We start from the raw sequence: 22,371 nt of genomic DNA, 5'->3' as shown, positions 1-22,371 counted from the left end.
ACGGAGGCAGCGGATAGGAATCAGCTGAGAAGTAGCGATGAAACACAGGAGAGTTGAAGTGGTCTGGAAACCACAGGAGAGTTGAAGTGGTCTGGAAACCACAGGAATCAGCTGGGCTGAATACACGAGGAAACACATTAACACCTTCAGAGGCTCATGGGGAATGAGACTCCAAGATCAGGCAACGAGGTATAGACAGCAGGTGCTTTAAATAGGGAGTGTTGCCTGATCAGCCAATTAACTAAAAGGAACATGTACTGAAGGTTTGCAAGGGCTGCCCATGCGCAGACCCTCAGGATGGAGGACGACCACGGTTCCTAAACATACGGAAAGAAGCACTCACAGTCTGGTGAGTGACAGGTAGTCTGGTGGGAGATGTTATCTTGGCAATGTGACCCGGTCCTGTCACATACCACCTCCGTCTTAAATTGAGGAGACCGTTCTGTCTTAGGGCCAGACATCTGGAGGTTTTCTCAATTTTGCGGAAACCAGCACTAAGCTGGCAACACTAGGTTTAATATCATTAGGAGGGGGGGACCCAACACATTTTTTCTTTTTTTTAAATCTTTTTTTCACATTGCATAGAACCAGTGGGTCGTCGAATGTAATGCCGCCGAACCCACAGGCTAGTGTGGGCGCTGACAGGTACACACATATCTGCAGCGCCTGTGTAGTAGAGAAGGGACAGAGAAACCCTGCACCCAAACTAGAAAGGGCATGGATCTTTATATCAATGCTTTGCTGAATTTGGGTGCATGGAAAGCCTAAATACGTGTGCATAATGCTGAGTGCCAGTTGTGCTCAGAATGTTTGCCTTGATGAATCAGTCCTAGATATTGCAAACAAAGAAGTGGCTGTGTGTTGAACAATCACAATGAAGCACTGCTCATATACAAAGTGATAGGTAATAAAGGAGGCAGCAGTTATCAGGGGACCATAATAAATACCAGCATTACAAGGGTGAGGGTTTCCTTCATATTCAGGGAATATACAGTTTGGAAAGCAAAGCTACCAATCCCCTTCTATTCCAAATTGAAAATCATCATCTTTCTATTGAAGGTGGGCACTTTGGAAAATTAATAAGTAAACAAATAGGCCCATGTGCAAATTTTAGCACTGAAAGGTTTACAACCTGTAGTGTTTTACGTTGTGTAGATTCTACTGCTGAAAGCTTTGGTGGCCAGCTGGGAGAGGAGAGATACATCCAAGAACAGCCAATCAGTAAGAAGAAGAAACATTTTCCCCCATTGGAGTAGAACTATTGCAAAATATCCAAAGTGTACAATTTTTTATGGGCTCTGCCCCTTCCTCAAGTGTAGGATGGATCCCCTGATTTGTGGCTTCTTTATATAATTGTTGACATTGGAACCACGGGAAGAGGTTCTGCATTAAGCCTGCACCAGTTATTATATGAGTAAAGCAGTTTGAATAGGAAGGCTGCACCTTGGACTTGCTGGTATGTGAAAGGACAGATGCCAGCTTATAAATTACGAACAGAAAGACTGAAAGGCTTAGTATACTAATTTATTCAAAAGAATGTATACCACGATGTTACAGCATGTTAATGTAAAAGTTGGACTTTGACAGACTTGTGTGGACTTTGAGTATATGTAGTTATATTGATCTATTGTACTAAAGTAGCTTTGAATTACTTTCAAGTCTAAAATTATAATACCCAAATGTTGATACATCTCTTATCAAACGCTAAAATCACTTTGAAAATGTTTTTGTTGTTGGGTTGTATGCTTGCAGTTTCAATTCATTTAATCTCACAGTCAAATTTATCAGCAAGACATTGACACAAACTTGAGGATTTTTTGATGGAATAGCTAATATGGTAGACTGTGCTCCACTGAGAAGGCAGGTTTTATTTCCTGAAGCGGCACAGGAAATCTAGGATCAGCACTGAGCTTGAATTTTCCATTTTCAAACAAGTTTAACTTTTATGATATCAAAATGAAATCTGAATGTAACCTATTGTACAGTGCTATGTAATGTGTTTGTGCCTTATTAAATTAAAAGATGATAATTTAAAAACAAAAATATGCAACAATGTCCATCACTTAGACCGTACTAAAATTAATTAACGAATGGGGAAATCCATCTTACAAGTTACAAACTGATTTTTTCAAGACTTAATTAAAATAATAAATGACCATTGTGTACACGCTTGTGAAGTAAATGGACCTAGTGGAAGCTTTGTCATCATTGCTGTTTCATTTCAAATTACATACCAACCTTGTATGTACAATAATTTAATTTGGAATCAAAATCTGCAGAAAAGTCACTTGGGTTTCAATTGCACTTAGTAAATGACATTGTAAGCCATAGCAATTCCTTCCAACTAGAACTGTTGTAATGCATTTAATGTATATTCCTCTCTAGAAGTAAAATGTATTACTTGCAGCAATGCACTCTGTAACATAAAACAGAGATAAATACATGTTATACACCTACATGGTATAACATTTATTGACTATAGGGGAGTGGGATCACTCATTTCTGTGGAAGACAGAATCAACCTCTTGCATTATTTATTACATACTTTTTGGAATGTCATAATAGAGAAGGGGGGACAGTACATCTACATGACCTCCACATCTCTGTCAATGACAGACATCGGGTCTGGCGACAGAGCCAGGAAACTCTGTTTCATTCCTGGCCACAAACTGTGCAAATGATATTCAAAGACCAGAGCACTGTCATATTGTGGTTTGAAGTTCCTCTTGCTGCCAAGGACCTTCCTTGGGATGGTAGATCCAATATATGTTGGACCTATTATTGAAAAAATAGGTGATACCTATTTCAGTCTCTGAAGATCTCCTCCTTAGGTTAATAAATAAATAGTGTGGGGAAAAAATAAAAACACAACTTTGAAAAAAAAAAAGTTTATAGTGCCTTGACAGCTTAAGTATCCATATTAGGTATCCCTACACTCATAATAATATACTGTGATACATTCATCTAGTTCTTCTGAGGTTGCTTCACGTACATAAAAGTAACTAACGGAATAATTATGGAAAGTGTTTTTATCTATTTAATGTCAATATGTTACCATATGAAAACCTAATGGGTCTGATTCATTAAGGAAAGTAAAGCAAAAAAAATTGTAATTTTGCACCTTGGCAAAACCATGTTACATTGGAGGGGATGTATATTTAAAATGTGGGGACAGATTTGTAATTGGGGTAGAACATGTACTAGATCACCTTTAAAATGTCAGTGTAAAAATAAAGCTATGTAGCTTGTGTGCTACATGTTAGGGAGCCCCCCAGTCGGTACAACAAAACCCGGAGTCTACTCCGAAGTTAGGTGTTCACTGTTGCCCCTATTGGTGGGGACAGACTTGGCTGCAGACAGCGGAGGGTCGTGAGATGTGTACCGGCTGAGAGGAACCCAGGGAATGGGTGATGAGGCGAACAGCAGCGTGAGGTCCAGATAGGAGTAAGCAGTAAGCGTGTCCAGAGAATATGCCAGGGTCAGAGGTCACAAGCTCAAGTTCAGAATCAGGGGACAGGCGTAAGGTCGGGGTCACTTGCAAAAATTCGGAATCCAGGCAGCCGGTCAGGGTCAGAAGCTCAGGTTCAAAGTCCAGGAACAGGCAGAGGTCAAACACAGGAATCAGTCACAGGTTACACACCAAACAGATGAGCAGATAGCAGGCAGCAGTTCTGAAACAGGACGCTATAACCAGCAGTAAGACTCAGTCCTCACTGCCTTAAATAGTACTGGTGGCCAATCAGGACACAGTCCAGAATGTGTCCTCAGCTGCAGCATAATAAAAATGCAGAGCCTGCAGCCAATGGAAAAGGCAGAGTGCCAGCGGCAAACTAAGTCCTTAATCAGCCCTGATTGACTGATCTACTACAGCCTTGCATGGCTGACTCAATCTCCCCCTATGCGCACGCGCCCGGCAGTTTGACAGCTGGCCGGGCGCGGCGCCAGAAGCTCCCCTGTGTCCCGGTTGTTGCCCAGGCAACCGGAACGCTGAAACCGGAAGTGACGCCCCGGTTGCCGTAGCAACAGCCGGGACGTCACCAGAGGACCCAGGAGAGTCGCGGTGGTGCCCGCAGCCGCCACGATCACTAGCACTACATAAAAAAACAGCCAATATTTCTCTTATGTGCAAAATAATAAACTCATTTGCACTCCTTGCACTGTAACATGGATTTGCCAAGGTTCAAAGTTTATCACTTTTTTGCTTAACTTTCTCTAATGAATCAGGCCCTATATGTCCTGAAACAAACAATTTAAAATTCCTTTAGGTCAATGAGAAAATGCAAAAGTCACTAGCACAAAAACGTACAGTATTCAAGTGGTTAAAAAACTCTTGTACGGTGAACAATTATTGTTTTTGAATAATAATATAAGCAACAAATATTATATTTAAAGTATGTTGGTTGTAACTTAAAAGTTTACAGGTATGGGCATTATGTTTTACTCAGTAAATATCTGTTGAATAATATTTGATTATTTTTGTTGTTGTTGACTTTATATATTGGATTGTTTGGGATTGTGTTATCAAAGAGATAAAAAAAAGTTGTATGTGCAAGGTACAATAAGACAGTCTTCACTGTAACAGGGATAAGGATCTGTAGAGCACATATTCCCTGTATGGATGTTCAGCTATGTGTTGGAAACGCATGTTGACATCTGAAATGCCAAGTTGAGTCTCCTGGGTCAGAGAGCCAGCCAATCCCTAGACAGGAAGGATTAGAAGGCTGGTGGGTGTGGAGGAGAAGGGGGTGTGAGTTGACATCACTTTGTTAGCTTGCATAAGGTGAATACATATCCAGCGCACTACGCTCAGAATGGATAAGATCATTTCACTGAAAGTTGGATTTTGCAGCCTTGTGTAAACTCTGTATGTTGTTCAAATTGTGAATCCTAGGACAACATGAGAGGAGATTATTTTTCTTGCTGCCGTAAAAAGAATAACAAAAAGCAAGCCGAGTGTGCTCTCCCATTGCTGGAACAGAATCCTCAAAAGGTATTTCAAGATTCATTGCTTTATTGTACTAAACGAGGGCACATTTGAGGAAGCTAAGAGTTCTGAACAATCTCCACCTTGTATGCAAATGTATTTCAGGTACTACTACACTAACTGATGCTGCTGTTGAAGAAGTGTAGCTGCGTCTGAGCGTTTTATCCCATCGCTAAATGTATGAAATGGAGCTTTAATACAGAATAGAGATCACCAAATATATTTAAAGAATCTTTAAAGTATTTTATTATTTTGCTCTGTTTAATGTTAAATTGCACTTTAGCACATTATTACAATAACTTGCACTGCTTTCGTCAACGGGTGCAATTTTCTGAGGGAAAGAAAGACAACCGTATATTTTTCATTGCACGACTCTGAATTTAGATGAATGTAGTGCGATTTGTATCAGTACTTTGCATTTTCTAGACTCATTTATAATGGTATAAGAAATGGAAGTACTTACTAGAAGGAAGGGACACACAGTTACTCTATATTAATATTATAATGGTATAAGAAATGGAAGTACTTACTAGAAGGAAGGGACACACAGTTACTCTATATTAATATTAAGTACACATTAGAAGAATCGTATGATAAGGAATGTATGACGCTGGTAACAGCAAATTTGCAGAATTTGTAAATGATATCCAAAAATGAACAAATTAAATAATGAGAACAATAGTATGCACGGCACATGTGGCTTTATATTGTTGTATATTTAGTTTTAATTATAAGATATTAGTAATTAGTGTAATTGTGCTATTTTATGTTTATTGTTGCCAATTAATGGAACTGTACAACAACTAGTATTTTATTACACACAGATTAAAGTGTATAACAAATACTGTAATGTAAATCTTATATTACCTGAAGAGCATGAAATGTGTAATAGAGACTGGATATATTTGACAGTAAAAAAAGAATACTTTTATTTTAACTTGTGGGTGTGGCCATAAAGCAATATTTTTGGCAGATCTTAAATATAGTTTGCAATTCCAGTAGATCTTTTCTTCAGAATTACTATGCCCTTCATCTAAAATCAAAAGCTTTATTGTTTCTAAAACTCCTTCGCTATTTACACCCAACAGGAATATTGTTAATTAAGCAAATTCCCTTCCTTGTAACTCTATTAAGCAATAATATAATGTTATTCAAATATTATACATAATACAAGTTCACTCCAATGTGGTACACTCCAAAAACATACTGGTAGGTTAATTGGCTGCTAAAAAAATAAATAAAAAAAAATAATAAATTGACCCTAGTCTGTGTGTGTGTTAGGAAATTTAGACTGTAAGCCCCAATGGGGCAGGGACTGATGTGAGTGAGTTCTCAGTACAGCGCTGTGGAATTAGTGGCGCTATATAAATAAATGATGATGATGATGATGATGATACATGATTCATTTTTTAATAGCTTGCATTTTCTGTTTATGGGTTTTGTGATACCTGTGACTTGTTTGAATAAGTGTGGCTTAAACGTGTCAGAATAGCTTTTGAAATTTCCTGACCTTTAAGGGATTGCCCACTCTGAACAGCCCTTACTTAATAAAATATGCTCCCTTTATAGCAAAGAGGAGCCCCCTTGCTCCCCCCAGAATGCCCTCTGTTACCTGAACCTGAGATCTGTCTCAAAGTGCTGGAGGACTCAATCCATTGCAGAGCTAAGGATGAAGTAGTACTCTTTTTTTTCCCAAAGCTGCAGGGAGAATGAGCAGGTTGTGGTATGATCTGACACCTTGCTTCAGTTAACCGGGAAGATTCCTCTATTTAATGTATTTATTTATTTATAATGTCGCTTATTCTGTTTTTTAAATACCCTCTTGCTGCCCCAACATGGAGACATGGAGGAAAAGCAGCTGGTGGGTTCTTACCTATGAAGCTGACAGTTGCTGCTCCTCCATATCCAGTGATGGGCTGGGAGAGTGGCGCTTGGCTCTCATGTCACAGTCAAGTGTCACAATACCACTCAGGAGCAGAGGATACCATCCCCATCAAACGTCTGCTACAATAAGACTCAACACTCAAGGGGGTGCGCCACCTAGAGGGCCGCAGGTCCAGTGCAGGAACTGAGTAGAGATTAATCAGATGGGCAAGAAACTCTCTGTCTTTTCTCATCTTTATTTCCAACCAAGAACTTCATCATGAAGATGAAGTAACATTCCATGCAAATCTAAGAAATTGTTATTGAACATCAGGGAATGAGAAAAGTTTTTAAAAACTGTTAATATCTCCCTTATATCAAATCTCAAAGAGAAATTGCAGAGAAGCTTATGACAGAACCACATTCCAAGGGGAGAATGATACAGCCATCTGATGAGACCAAGATTGAATTTTTTTGGTCTCGACACTAGGTGCTATATGTGGTGCAAGCCCAACATTATACATTCAAAAAACACTATACTTACGTTGAAGCATAGCGGCAGGAGCATAATGCTATGGAATTTCTATTCTGCTTCAGGAACTCAAAACTTGCTAAAATGGAGGGACCTATTACTTGGAAGAAAATTTATATTCCAGCAGGAATACTGCATAACATACTTGCCTACACTTCCAGAATGTCAGGGAGACTCCAGAATTTTGGGGAGCTCTCCCATACTCCCACGAGAGTAATCCATCCTACCAGAGTCCACCACTGCACTAGGGATGCAAATGGCGTCATCATGTCTCATACCTGTGCGTGATTGAATGAATCACAGTGGAAGGCAGGGCTGTGATGCCATATATTATGTTGTCAGGCTGAGAATCCGCTGAATGCACTGAGAACACCAACTGGTATTTGCGCCACTGACATAAGAGATGCGGAGTCTAACGTACCCCTCGTTTTCACCAGGGCCCCAGCAAGGAGTTTTGGGCTTAGCTGCAAGGAGGACGCAGGTGGTGGTCCACCTAAACAGTTACTAGCGTGGTGAAGAAGGGTCAAGACGGTCTGGGTCAAACCAGCGGAGACAGGCAATACAACAGGGAGATCCAGAAGCGAAGTCAACCAGGCCGAGGTCAGGGGTCACGAGAATTCAGAGAATGGTCAGCAAGGCGGGGTCAATAACCAAAACGCGGGAACCAGGAGAATAGTCAGGGAAGCCAGGTCAAAACCAATAGGATAGGTAACAAGGAACGCTGGAGGAAACAGGGAGACCAAAATGGAGACCTGATACTCTGGCATCCTAATGGTGCCAGAGTGAGGTTAATATAGAGACTAGTTGCAGCTGATAGGACGGACCTGCAGGAGCGGGAAGAACATAGCATCCCGTTGCAGAAAGCCGTCCGGGGACACTGCGTGCCTGTTGCCTAGCAACAGGATGCCCCCGACCGGAAACATCAGGCGTCCGTCCCCGCTTCGTGGAAAAATAGCGGGGACGGCGCCTGACACATGTCACCACACCCCCGGCACTTACCTCTTGGACCTATACTCCAGGATATCCTGGAGGGGAGGACCCAAATATAGGCAACTATGCTGCAAAAGATAAGATGGTGGCTTTGTAGGCTTGATATGTAAATGGGCGAAATAGAAAACATTTATTGTGCATGTAAAATAACATAAGACATGATCATGATGAGTCACAGCACAGCTACACAATACATCAAGGTACATAAATCATTTATACATTATAGCACAGTGCATGATATACAGCATGTGATCTAACACCCACTATACATCATACACTGCAGTGTTCAGCCAATACACACACTCACAATAAAGTTCAGGTTGTGTGATGAGGGTGGATAAAGAATGTGAGAAGGGGAAAGGGTACAAAATCCTGACGTTTTGTTCAATACAGAGACACATTTAAAGGGAGAAGAGGGGGAAGAAGAAGATAATTAGTGCTCTTCTTCATTAGACCACCTAAGATGGAGTAGCTAGTGCTTTAGCAGACTGTGAGGCAGCCCGCGACAGTCCTGAATTAGAAAACATTTGGTAAACTTGCAGCTTTAAATTACATTGGGGAGCTGTAGGTCTTCTTAGATGCAAATACAGACTGAAAATCACTGTAATGTAGAGCTTGTAAGGCATCACAATCTCATCTCATATGACATAAAATTCATAAATTCACCTGTGAGATTTTAGTTGTATACTTGTGTACAAGCAGTTTCAAGAAGACAAAAATGGCACATATTTTTCACTCTTCCCGTATGTTATAAATGTCCTTCACTATGTTAGTATTTTCTTTGTAATCCATAAGTATACTTTTACTTTTACACTTAATATATTATTCATTAGAAAAAGAAGGAGAAGAAAAATAATTGCCAAAAATGACCTATATTGTTTGGAGAAACCATCCCTGTACAGAGAGCAAATGCAATTCACAGCTGGCATTGCAGGGGTTTAGCAAGAGATTGGTGCACTCTGAAATAAAACAAAGCTTTATTCTACCATGTTGCATTCATGTCAGCTCTCCAGCCACATTAGAGTGCACAGTGCTACATTCTGTCTATTTCTGTCTACTAAGGTTTCAGCAAGGATCATTTAGGATTTTAATTCAAAACAAGTCTTTGGCAACTACTTTCCAAGGGATTCTTACTGAGTTTCAAATGTGATGCCAATTAAGGCTATAAAGAAAGGTCACAATGGTTGGATTCCTTTCCAGCAGCCTAAGGAAAAATCAGAAATGCTGCTGTTAAGGTATAAGTTTTCAAGAGAAAGAAGTTTCGATGCAAGCAATTCTTTGATAATTTAAAATAAAATTTCAAGTTTTTCTGTTTGTTGTTTCTCTATCCATTCAGAAATGTATGTGTTAGCTTCCTTAATTTCCTTTGCCTATAGCTGTTTTGTTATGTTTTGTATTGTTTAAATAATTGTTTCATTTTGCTTAGCAGTTATATTTACACATAAATTTCTACAAATTAAATTGTAATGTATATGTACAGCACTTCGTCATTTTTCAGTATAGATACACAGTTGTAATCTTTTATATGTAGATAATTTTCTAAAATACATCTATTTACAGCAGCCGTGCTTAGCAGTTCATTAATACTTTTACAGATTACAGAAAACATAATACATAAGGCTACTGACTATGATTACACAATACAGTATGTTGATTCAGGAAAATGTTTAATTGCTTGGATGGAGTCAGGAAGGGACTTTTCCCCTCTTAAGGCAAAGTGGACTATGCTTTATATGTTTTGGTTTTTGTTTTTTTCACCTTCCTCTAGATTAACTTGGATTTTTGAGGATGAAAGGTTGAACTTGATGAACATATGTGTATTTCTCACCTAAACAACTATATAACTATGAAATAATGTTTAAAACCGAAATGAAGTTTAAAAAAATTATGTGTATTAAAAAGAAATAAAGAAATGCTGAAGACGGTGAAATATATAAGGGGGGAATGTAATTGATGAACAACACGGCCTACGCACTATTACTGTTAGTACTGTAATTTTAACGCAGATTTTTGCTTACAGAGCTGTGAGCAAAAATCAGAACTGAAATTACCGTACTTACGGTAATAATGCACATTATTACTGGAGTACTGGTTATAGTATGCGGGTCAAGTTGTTCTCACGAACAATGCGGTCAATTGAATTCCCCCCTAAATGTAAATTGACATGAGAAGATATGTAAAAGTGTGGTCCTATTGCTGATGTATGGCAATTAGTTTGTAGTGAAAGAAAAGTTGTTTACATGACAACAGAATGCTTATTGCAAGCAAATAGTACCTCTGCAACCAACATGGTACAGGGTCTAGGACAAGAAGTACAGTTATAACACAATGGGACCAATTCAATTAGCTGTTATATGCCATAGTAGCATCTTGTGTTATGTTTCTGTGTGATGTTCAGATAATGATCTTCATTTTTTGCTCGCACCTCATAGAGCAAACAAAAATGAGCTGTTTTTGTGCACATAAACACATTGCACACGGCTACTACGAAACCACATGGCTTATTGAATCAGGTCAAATTAGTTAAATAAATAATTTAAGCCTTTACTCAATCAAGGCTAGTACTAAAACAAGGTAGTAGGCCCCAAAAACTTTCATCATCCCCCAGACTCAAACTAAATATGTATTAAAAGCCATTATTGACTATCCAAGCAATACAGAGTTATCATATGTTGATGCATGGTTATCCTAAATGAATTGTGTAATATAATATTGCAACCTCTAGTCCATAACATTGCAAACTGAAAATGGGAACCTGTTGTTTAAAAGTATGCAAACACCTTCTTATTATAATATGTCTCAAGTACCAATCAGTTTCTTACAACTCTTAATAGAACATACAGTGACATACCTCCCAGCATGTGTGTCCCTGTCAGAGGGAGTGGTCACCTCCCCCATCACAACATGGTGACGCCCCCAGAGGGCTGTCTAGATAGGCCGCTCTTTACATACCTCCCTTCCCCCAACATTCCCACCCACGGGACAAACGTCCCTAAGTGGGACCTAACCATAAAACCAGGATTGTCCTGTTGAAATGGTGACAGTTAGGAGGGATGCAGTGATCCTTTGGAGCTTATTGTAGGAACGTATGACCAGCAATTCTTAACTCTAGCAAATAGCTGCTGAGGCGTCACATAAGCAACAGTCAAACATGCTTATATACTTTGCTGTTTTACAGCTCAATTGCAACTGTATAGTCTCTGTGTTTCAGACTAGGTTGTCCCCAATACAGTTTGGGATGATGTGGACCCACTTACTTTATCTATAATACTCCTTTACAAGCCAACGCCTCTTTAAATTTTAGCTGGAATTGCGCCGATTTCCGTTGAGTTGAAAAAACCGGACTTTCATACATTTATCCCCTTATGTGGTTTAGGTTGTAACTCCCTCCCTTGAGGACATGAAGTTCAATTTTTTTATCAATTCATCTCAGTCAACAAAAACGTTTCTTTGAGTTCCAAGGGTCTGTTTACATCACCAGAGTGTATAGGAAACATAAGTGAAGTACAAGAATATTCCTTTTGAGGCTTTTTTGTGTAGTTTTAAGTGTGAAACTTAATTTAAAAGTATTAAAAGAAATAGGAGAAGAGTTTACATGCAGCCCAGGAAAAGCGATAAATAAAAAATATAATCCAATCTAATCCAGTCTAATTTTTCTAAGACATTTGCTATGTCTTGTTAACACATTTTAAAAGGCAAGTAGAACCACATGTAGCCAGCACTGCCAATATGTATGTGTTTAATATGTGCTTACAGGTACGTTCAACCTGTGTTTTTTAAATACTCATCTGTAAGAAAACAGGAAGTTATCACGTTCAAACCAAACGCATATGTAAACGCTTCTTTATTGCATCTCATTTTATTTACATTGTGCTGCCATTGAGATGAATGTAAGTTTTCAACACGTGTCAGGCACACTAAAATAGACCAAGAAGCGGTAAAAATGTATTGCAGTATAGTCCTTAGTACAATTTGTTACAATGATTTTTATTTTCACAGCTGTTTACATGCACGTAACTTGTACTGAAGCAAATTAAACTATAGCTTCAGTACCCAGCTGCCTGACTCAGTTGAATAGAGCGGGAAGTTAAAGGATCATTTCACCTTTATGGAAATAAAGTCTGAAATAAATGCAGTACCTTGTTTAGAATAAACCATTTTTCACATGAACGACCAAAGTACTAACCAGACTAAACAAATCTATACAGAATACCCGCTATATATTTGTTATGATGCTGTGTTGTAACAACTGTTAATTTGAGTTTAAATCCAGTGCATGTTTTTTCTATAAATGAAATGTGAGATTATTATTTCAGTGCGTCTTGAAGATAATTTAAGACACCAGAAACCACATCAGAGAAAAGTTCTTCACCTTTTGATAATCGCCATAATTGTATGCTGTGTATAGTAATGCTGATCTTTCGAGCAGCTAAGGATTATGAGCTAAATGAGATGGCATGAGATGGAGGAGCAAAGAACTATGCGATGCATTGAGACACTAGCTGCATTCAGAAGCTAGAACTAAAGGCTTTTGTAACAGGTGGTGTTGCTTTTAGAGGAGATAATTCTTTTGTGTAATTGTTGTTACTATCTACCTCGTTTCATTTTCTCCCAGAGGCTGGAATCATCTTTTTCGAACATTCTAAAGGCAGTATGATGCTACCCTACTCTTAAATAAATATATATATAATATATATATATATATATAATTTTTTTCTCAATAAAACATTTTTATTGACATCTACAAAATACATACATTACATATTAATGACATCTCATATGAAGGCCAAGTATGGATTACAATTTTATAATGTATAATACCTATTATTATTATTGTTATTATATTATTAGTAGTAGTATCATAATTCCAGAAACATTGTATTTACTTGCAAACTATTCTTCACTCACAGGACCAGTGAACACTGCAGTGGAATAATTAATTGAAAGTTTAAATAATAAAATTAATTGTTCCTTGCTGTCATTAAGTGCAGTCTAAAAAAAGCAACAGACAATTTTAAAGTCAAAATACAAACTATTTACAAAAAAATAGACGCATATATCTAATATTTAAATGTCTAGTGGCGTGTGTTAGTCTGTCTGTCCGTGTTTGCGTGGAAAAAATAAAACCGAGCAGCAGCACCACCTGCTGGGCAGAGTTATACACTGACCTACTAAATTCTTAGTGTGTGGAAAAAAAAATTCAGAAAGGGCTGAAATTTGGTATACTAAGATGTTTTTAATTTGTTAATTTAATTTGTTAATTGTTAAAAGTGTTTATAAAGATTTAAAAAAAATATATATATATTTCTTGAAGGAGAAGTGACAGTTGGGAGTGGTTGGTGGTTGCCGGGGGTGACAGTGGGGAGTGGTTGGTGGTTGAGGCCTGGGCTATGGCCCAAATGCATGACAAGAACCTTTTTAACACCTTAAGTAGCTTGATTTGACTAGAATGCATGAGTATCATGCACAGGTTAACTTTTGTGTATATATATATATTGTAACAAAAGGAGGCATTTAGCTGGCAATATGCAAAGAAAGCAGGGAAGTAGATTAAAGACCTATGTATGAAAAGCAATGGTTAAGTTTGGTTTAACTTACATGACTTGAAATCCCTCCTCTCAGCAAACAGACAGGGTGTGTGTCTGTCAGAATTACAGAGCCAGTGATGGGCGTTTCCTTTTAAAGAGAAGGTGGGTGTGTCACCTGTCCATCAAGCTAAGGCTGGGGGAGGAGTATCAGGTATAAAAGCTTGTTTATATCATTTGTGCAGGGAGATCAATGCTGGGTAAGCTGGCTGATCCTGAGAGAGAGCTGGACTATGTATAGCTAGCGTTTAGGGTCTCCAAGTATTGCTGTGCAAGTATACGGTGTCAAACATTTACCATCCTGACAATAAAGCACCATAAAAAGAAAGAAGTTGTTCGCGTGTGCTTCTGCAGTAGCTGCCTCTTGCCACAAGTGGTGTCAGGAGTGGGATACTCCGGAAAGCAAGTTTCCGCTACCCAACCCGCGCAGACGTCAACATGGAGGAAGTACTGAGAACCCTCGTGAATGTGGCCGCTGCGCAGCAACAGCAGCAAGCTCAGATGCTACGAGTTGCTGAGGCACAGGTGGAAAACACAAGGCTCTTAAGAGAAGAGTTAAGCCAGGTGAGACATGACAGAAATGAACCACTTGGTCCTGTTCTCCAGAAAATGTCGCCAGGTGATGACATAGAAGCATATCTGGTGTCTTATGAGAGACTTGCAAAAAGGGCAAAATGGCCTCCTAAAGATTGGGCTGAGAGGCTGGCGCCATATCTGACTGGTGAAGCTCAGGGAGCGTATATGGATCTAGATGAGGAACGGGCCTCTGATTATTTGTGCCTAAAATCTGAGATATTGGCTCGCATTGGAGTTTCCGGGCCAGGCCAAGCCCAGCGCTATCACTAATGGCGCTATGATAAAGGAAAACCGGTCAGAGAGCAAGTGGCTGAGCTTTCTAAAATTTTAAAGAAATGGCTGCAGCCTGAGGAGAATTTGCCTTCTCGGATTATTGAAGTTCTGGTGATAGATCACTGCATCCGGGGGCTGAACCGCGATTTGCAAAGGTGGGTTCTGCAATCAGACCCACAAACTTATGAAGAGCTTGCCACCGTGGTAGAAAGGTTTTGTGCGCTATAGCAAATGACTAAAGAACCTGCATTTGTGCCAAAGCCGCTGCCACGCCAAAAGCCAGGTTTGACAATCCTTGCTACAGGGGCCAATGGCAAAACTGCTACGGACAGAGGGCCAGGTGCAAAGCCGTCTAATCTGAAGTGTTTTGAATGTGGTGAGCCAGGTCACTTTAAGGCAGAGTGTCCTAACCTACTGTTCCAAGGCACATATTGGGCCTGCTTTTCCAAGCTGTTTTACCATGAGTCCCACATCAGGAAGTCCTTGTTTGTTCCAGGTGACTGTGCTAATCAACCAAAACCTTGTTCTGGCCCTGGTTGACTCGGGGAGTGAACTCTCCTTGGTTTCCAGCTCTGTCTTACCCGAAACCATAACTTCTCGGTTGCCCAAGGTGAAGGTTCTTTGCGTACATGGCACAACAGAGGAGTATGAAAGAACAATACTACCAGTCACACTTATAGACAAAACTGTTATGGTGGTAGCTGCCATAGCACCTAAACTCCCATATCCACTCATTTTGGGGCGAGACTTCCCACTGTTTAATGATGTCCTCGGTGAGCGGATCCGGCCGGACATGCCGGCAACTGATGCAACGGTCGGAAGCCCGGTCTTAAAGGAACCGCCTAAGAATCCACAACATCTGGACATCGATCTTTGGGAACCGTCAAACCGGAATGCCATCCTGGGAGTCATAGCAGGAGTTCCACAAAAGCATCCACCTGCGGGGAAACATGGACAGTCCAAACTAGCATTGGTCGGTGATGTCGCAGATGAGCCCACCCCACCTGTGAGTGAGGATACAGACTGGTCCGCAATACCAATTTTGTTTCCTCTGCAGGACTTTACTCGAGACCAACTTAATGATGCCACTTTGGAACATGCCTCTAAAAGTGTGACTGAGGTAAATGGGGTAGCGAAAGCCGCCCAGCCTGCAGAAGGTATACCATATTTTATTGTTAAAAATGATTTCCTGTATAGAGTTGCTACTGTACAGGGGGATAAAGTAAACCAATTAATGGTTCCTCAGGTCCATGCAACCCTAGTGTTAAAAGCAGCACATACACATGTCTGTGGGGGACACCTAGGGGAGGATAAAACACGGGAACGAGTTCTGCTTAGGTTTTACTGGCCCGGTGTACGCAGGGCAGTGAAAAAGTATCGCCGGTCCTGTCCCATTTGTCAGAGAACCTGTCCCAAACCCATGTACAGGGCACCTCTCATTCCAATACCAATAATACAAGTTCCCTTTGAACGGATAGCTATGGACCTTGTGGGGCCACTGGAAAAATCTGCATGTGGGCACCAATATATACTAGTGGTGCTTGACTATGCAACCAGGTATCCAGAGGCAATTCCCCTACGAAATATAAAGTCCAGCACCATAGCTAAGGAACTTGTATTGATGTTTACACGCTTGGGAATACCCAAAGAAATTCTCACAGATCAGGGTACTCCTTTCATGTCTAAACTGATGAAGGACATGTGCCAGTTGCTAGGGGTTACGGCGCTTCACACCTCTGTATACCATCCACAAACAGATGGCTTGGTGGAACGCTTTAACCGCACATTAAAGCACATGCTCAGGAAAGCAGTGGCTCAAGAGAAAAAAGATTGGGACACTCTTATTCCCTATTTGATGTTTGCCATCTGTGAGGTACCTCAAGCTTCAACAGGGGGCAGTCCCTTTGAGTTATTGTTTGGGAGACAGCCCAGGGGTATCTTGGATATGTTAAAAGAAGGGTGGGAGCAGCAAGGTCCCAGGGAGCCAAATCTGGTACAATTTGTGTCACAAATGTATGAGAGGCTAGGAAAGATAGGGCCCATTGTGCAGCAACATGTAAAAGAGGCTCAGGAACGACAGAGAAAATGTTATGATAAAAGTGCTGTTGTTCGATCTTTCAAGCCTGGGGACAAGGTCCTAGTCCTGGTTCCCACCCAGGAAAGCAAACTTTTCGCCCATTGGCAGGGTCCATATGAAGTTCTGGAGGCTGTCGGTCCTGTCAATTACAGAGTCCGCCAGTTAGGTAGGAGAAGGGAGGGGCAAATATATCATGTCAACCTCCTTAAACCTTGGCATGATGAGGAAACCTCTCCTCAGGTAGTGAGTACTGCCATTGAAAAGTCTGAAGTGCCCATAGAGCCAGCTTTGTCCATTCAGCAGAGACAACAGACTGAAGAAATGATTCGCCGGAACAGGGATGTCTTCTCTTCCATTCCTGGGCATACTACCTTAATCAAACACGACATTGTCACTGCACCAGGAGTCATTGTAAAGCAGAAGCCGTATCGTATTCCAGAAGCCAGACGGGTGGACGTGAGAAAGGAGGTCGAGAAGATGCTCCAGTTAGATGTGATTGAAGAGTCCACTAGTGAATGGAATAGTCCAATTGTGTTTGTCCCGAAACCCAATGGGACAATAAGGTTCTGCAATGACTTTAGGCGCCTAAACAGTATGTCGCAGTTTGATGCCTATCCGATGCCACGTGTGGATGAACTTGTGGAAAATCTTGCTGGTAGCAATTATTTAACAACCCTTGATCTAACAAAGGGTTATTGGCAAGTTCCCCTGACTTCCACGGCCAAGCCAAAGACTGCATTTTCCACCCCATTCATGGCCAAAGGGCCATGAATAAATTGCTACAAACTCACACAGCTTATGCAGCCGCTTACTTGGACGATATAGTGATTTGTACCCCAGATTGGGGATCACATTTAGCCAAAGTTGAGGCGGTCTTAGCTTCATTAAGGTCAGCAGGGTTAACAGCTAACCCAGAGAAATGTGCCATAGCCATGAGAGAAGCCAAATATCTGGGGTACATTGTTGGTCGAGGGCATGTAAAACCCCAGCTAGACAAAGTGGAGGCAGTCAAAAATTGGGCAAGACCAGAAAAAAGTCGCAGTTAAGAACCTTTTTAGGCTTAGTAGGTTACTACAGGCGGTTTGTATGCCACTTCGCCACTAGAGCTGCTCCACTTACGGACATGTTAAAAAAAAGTTGTCCAGATAGATTAACCTGGTCTGATTCTGCAGAAACCGCCTGGTCTGATCTTCAGTTAGCTCTTTGTTTCTCTCCAGTTCTACAAGCACCAGATTTTACCCGGAGGTTATTCCTCTAAACTGATGCTTCTGGTGTTGGTTTAGGTGCAGTCTTGTCACAGGAGAAGAATGGAGTAGAAAATCCTGTCCTGTACCTAAGTCGTAAGTTGCTTCCAAGGGAACAAAAATATGCCACTGTGGAGAAAGAATGTCTCGCCATAAAATGGGCTACAGAAGCTCTGCGCTATTATCTCCTAGGCAGAGAATTCACCTTAATAACAGACCATGCACCATTGAGATGGATGCAGAACAAACGGGAAGTAAATGCCAAGGTAACCCGCTGGTTCTTGGCACTGCAACCCTTCAAGTTCTTAGTAGAGCATAGACCCGGGATTCTACACAAAAATGCAGATGCGTTGTCACGGAAATATGCGCTCCTCGCGAATTCCGCGTCCCCCTACTTGGAGACGCTAGGGGGAGGGATATGTAACAAAAGGAGGCATTTAGCTGGCAATATGCAAAGAAAGCAGGGAAGTAGATTAAAGACCTATGTATGAAAAGCAATGGTTTAAGCTTGGTTTAACTTACATGACTTGAAATCCCTCCTCTCATCAAACAGACAGGGTGTGTGTCTGTCAGAATTACAGAGCCAGTGATGGGCGTTTCCTTTTAAAGAGAAGGTAGGTGTGTCACCTGTCCATCAAGCTAAGGCTGGGGGAGGGGAGTATCGGGTATAAAAGCTTGTTTATATCATTTGTGCAGGGAGATCAATGCTGGGTAAGCTGGCTGATCCTGAGAGAGAGCTGGACTATGTATAGCTAGCGTTTAGGGTCTCCAAGTATTGCTGTGCAAGTATACGGTGTCAAACATTTACCATCCTGACAATAAAGCAGCATAAAAAGAAAGAAGTTGTTTGCGTGTGCTTCTGCAGTAGCGGCCTCCTGCCACAATATATATATATATATATATATATATATATATATATATATATATCCTATAACATCAAACAGACAGGGGCGCTTCCATGGTGCATTAACCAAGTAAAATGTTTATTTAAAACAGTAAAATTGAGCGTACCAGATGGTAAATATTTTCAGGCATATATAACACAACAGCTCAGTTCTGATCTCCAGACACGGAGAGCTCAATCTGAGGCAGTTTCTAAGTCAAAGAGAATCCACAGAAACCTCTACGCGTTTCATCTCTAAGGACTCTCTATGGATATATTTTAGTTATCAAAATATACAGATCAAACATTTTGCCACGCAGGGTTAGATTTACTCATACTTGCCAACTCTCCCGGAATGTCCAGGAGACTCCTGAATACCGGGTAGGTCTCCCAGATTCCCGGGAGAGTAGGGCACCCTCTTGCATCTGCCCACTTCCTAGTGAAGTGGTCAGAATAAGAGCCGCAATGACATGATTCTCAAGTAATCGCGTCATTTTGACCCCACCCCCATTGTAAATTTGCGTTATTATATCACAGGGCCAAAATAATGGTATTAGTCTAGCTATAGATAAATTATAGCTAGAATCTAGATGGTTGCTATGGGCAATAACCATCCAATAAAATTCCATTTTAGAAGCTTTAGTAAATCTGCCACCAAATGTTCAATATGTTGTAAAATGGTAACTTGTGTTTTTTACTGAAATACCTTAATTATTGTATTTGTATTGATCTGCAAGTATATTTTCCTGTCCTGAACATACATGGTTTTTCTACATACCAAGTACACGATAGTTTGGTGAAACTGCTAAACAAACTTTATAGTACAGTCCCATCAAGTTTGCCTAAAATAGAATTTAATCAAAACAAATATAATGGCTCAATGTGTTATAGTGTGAATTTAAAATACAGCTGCAGTCATTTGTTCTTCACTGTAAATATGAAATGCTTATGTAAAGAATACAATCCATGACTCTACTCTCTCCTATAATACAAAGCATTTCTGGATTAAGACTTCATAGGGCCCTAGGCAAGATACTCACTTTAGCCCCATACCTCCTGTATTTATAAAAAAGTAAATGTATCACAAATAAAAAAGGTTAAAGTAATCCAGGTCCATCAGTGCCCAATGAGCACTATGCATGAGCTTAGGTTGCCTAAAGGAGGATCCGGCTCTGATGCAAAGTAGTATTTATTTTATTTATTAATTTATTTTATTTATTTATAAGGTGTCACAGATTCTGTATCACCAGATACAGAAGCAAGTAGCACAGATGAGTATAGTAATGCTATGGAGACTCATACACAGTGCAGCAAAAGATATGACAGGACGTACAAGGGAATCAGACAGTAGATAGTCATAGGACAATAGGTAGAGACGACCCTGCCCGCAAAAGCTTACATTCTAGAGGGATCGGTGGTGAGAGACAGTAGGAGCAACAGGGAGAAAATGGAGATGGCAGTGAAGGAAGAGGGGGTGATGGATAAGATGGTCAGGAGGTGGGGAGAAGGTGAGTTGAAAAGGTGTGTATTGAGTGAACGTTTGAAGACCTGAAGGTTGGGAGTCAAGTGAGGTGGGGTAGGAAGCTACAAAGAATGGAGGCAACATGACAGAAGTCTTGGAGATGAGCATGGGAGGAGGTAATAAGAGGTGAATTGAGGCGGAGATCAGAGGCAGAGCAGAGTGGCCATGTGAAAGTCTCACCAATTTTAACAGACTGGAATCATTAAAACATAAGGGGGAAATGACATTATATTGCCTTTATAATTGATACATAGGAATGAATGCAATGTCTCTTCTAATGTTCATGTTCTCCTCTGATCATTTTCTGTTTGTTACCAATGTATGTTAGAGCAATTAAGAACCATGTTTAAATTGTGGCTGTATGTAACACAGTTTTCTTAATAAGAAATGCTAGCAAGAATTCATCATCATCATCCTCACCTTTTTTTAATACAGTGCTGCATACTCCTTAGTGCTTTATTCATGTTATATTATTACCAAATTAAACTTGGTTGTGAAATGCTCATTCCACAGTGGTAAGCTCTCACATCCCCTATCTGACTCTGTCTCATGTCTTCACCTTCACCATCAACCACATAGGTCCTTGTATTTCTATGTATGATTTGTTGTACTGGCTGTCCAGCATTGCAGAGTTTTGTGGAACCTTAAAAATATATGTTAATGATGATCCCCTGCCATTTACACATACATATATGTTGGCTATGTGAAAACTTCAGACTGAGCAGCCATTTATAAATATTCACTAAATATGCTATTGCATAGAACAGGTGTGGAGAACCCTTTTGCACTATCTATAAAGCAGTATAAACAAAAACCTCCCTTCTGGTGACAGGTTCCACCTTGTGCAGAACTACAGAGCAATTAGTTCTTCACATCTTGCATTCAGTTATAAGAGAAGAGGTTTCCAAATATGTGCCAGTATGCTTTAAGCCTTTTGATAGATGTGATGGTTGCTTCTTCCTTAGATTCTGCTGGCTATGGTTCAAACACCAACATACTCCAGAATAAGGGTGGTTTGAAAGTGTGGAAAAGCATGTGGGTAGAGGGTTGCATTGTCTGATAGTAAGTGGAAGCCTACGTTCAGTATAATACCCCATTCACACTGCCTCAAAAACCCAGGTTATTGCCAGGGAAACCCAGACAACCTGGGTCGAGGCTCAGTGTGAACTGGTCCTCTGCTAATTCCCAGGTCGGCTGACCCGGGAATTAGACTCGGGTCTTTTGGTGGGCTATTCCCGTGTCCGTCCCGGATAGCCTCCAGTCTGAATGGTGAGTTCCAGGTTTTTCAACCCAGGTCTCACTGAAACCTATTGAAAAGTTGAAAAAGAAAAAAAAAACATCACGTGAGGAGCCAATCAAAGCTCCTCTTGTGATGTAGCCAGGAAAACCCGGGCAGATCCGTGTTCAGTGTGAACATGGTCTACCCCAGAATTCGCCAGGGTGTCCTGCACTGTCTCCCGGCAATATCCGGGGTTCATAGACCCAGGATATTACCAGGGCGGCAGTATGAAAGTAGTACAATTAAGTCCATCAAATATTTAGCAGAACAAGCAAGGTCTTAAGATTTTTTCTTTTCGATCTGATCCCAGAGAGGTTAGGTATAATGCATTGCTAATAGCTTTTACACAGTATAGAGACAAGTCGTTTATTTGGTGAACTTATCCTGGGCAGAAATCATGGGGTTCTCTACATGCTGAATGCTGGACCAACAGCTCTGTTGAATTGTACATATTTCATTGATAGGGGTCCTGCACAGCCCCATTTGCCAGCCACATTTCAAATACAATACAAGACCTTTTGTAAAAACCAATATTTTAATGATATCTTCTCCTCTAATGCAGC

General features: G+C 40.5%; 1 protein-coding gene across 1 annotated transcript in view; it reads left to right on the top strand.

The window, feature by feature from the left end:
* The first annotated feature begins 4,791 nt into the window (after positions 1-4,791).
* TNS3 (tensin 3) overlaps positions 4,792-22,371 on the top strand; it is a 282,436-nt gene continuing 264,856 nt past the window's right edge. The window contains exon 1 of the mRNA XM_075212670.1: positions 4,792-4,990. Coding sequence (XP_075068771.1) covers positions 4,898-4,990 — 93 coding nt within the window. The 5' untranslated portion in view covers positions 4,792-4,897. The remainder of the gene's footprint in view (positions 4,991-22,371) is intronic.

This window comes from Mixophyes fleayi, chromosome 5, assembly GCF_038048845.1.
Source record: "Mixophyes fleayi isolate aMixFle1 chromosome 5, aMixFle1.hap1, whole genome shotgun sequence".
Lineage (NCBI taxonomy): Eukaryota > Metazoa > Chordata > Amphibia > Anura > Limnodynastidae > Mixophyes > Mixophyes fleayi.
Note: the sequence above shows the minus strand (reverse complement) of the source record. Positions and strands in the feature narration are given on the sequence as shown.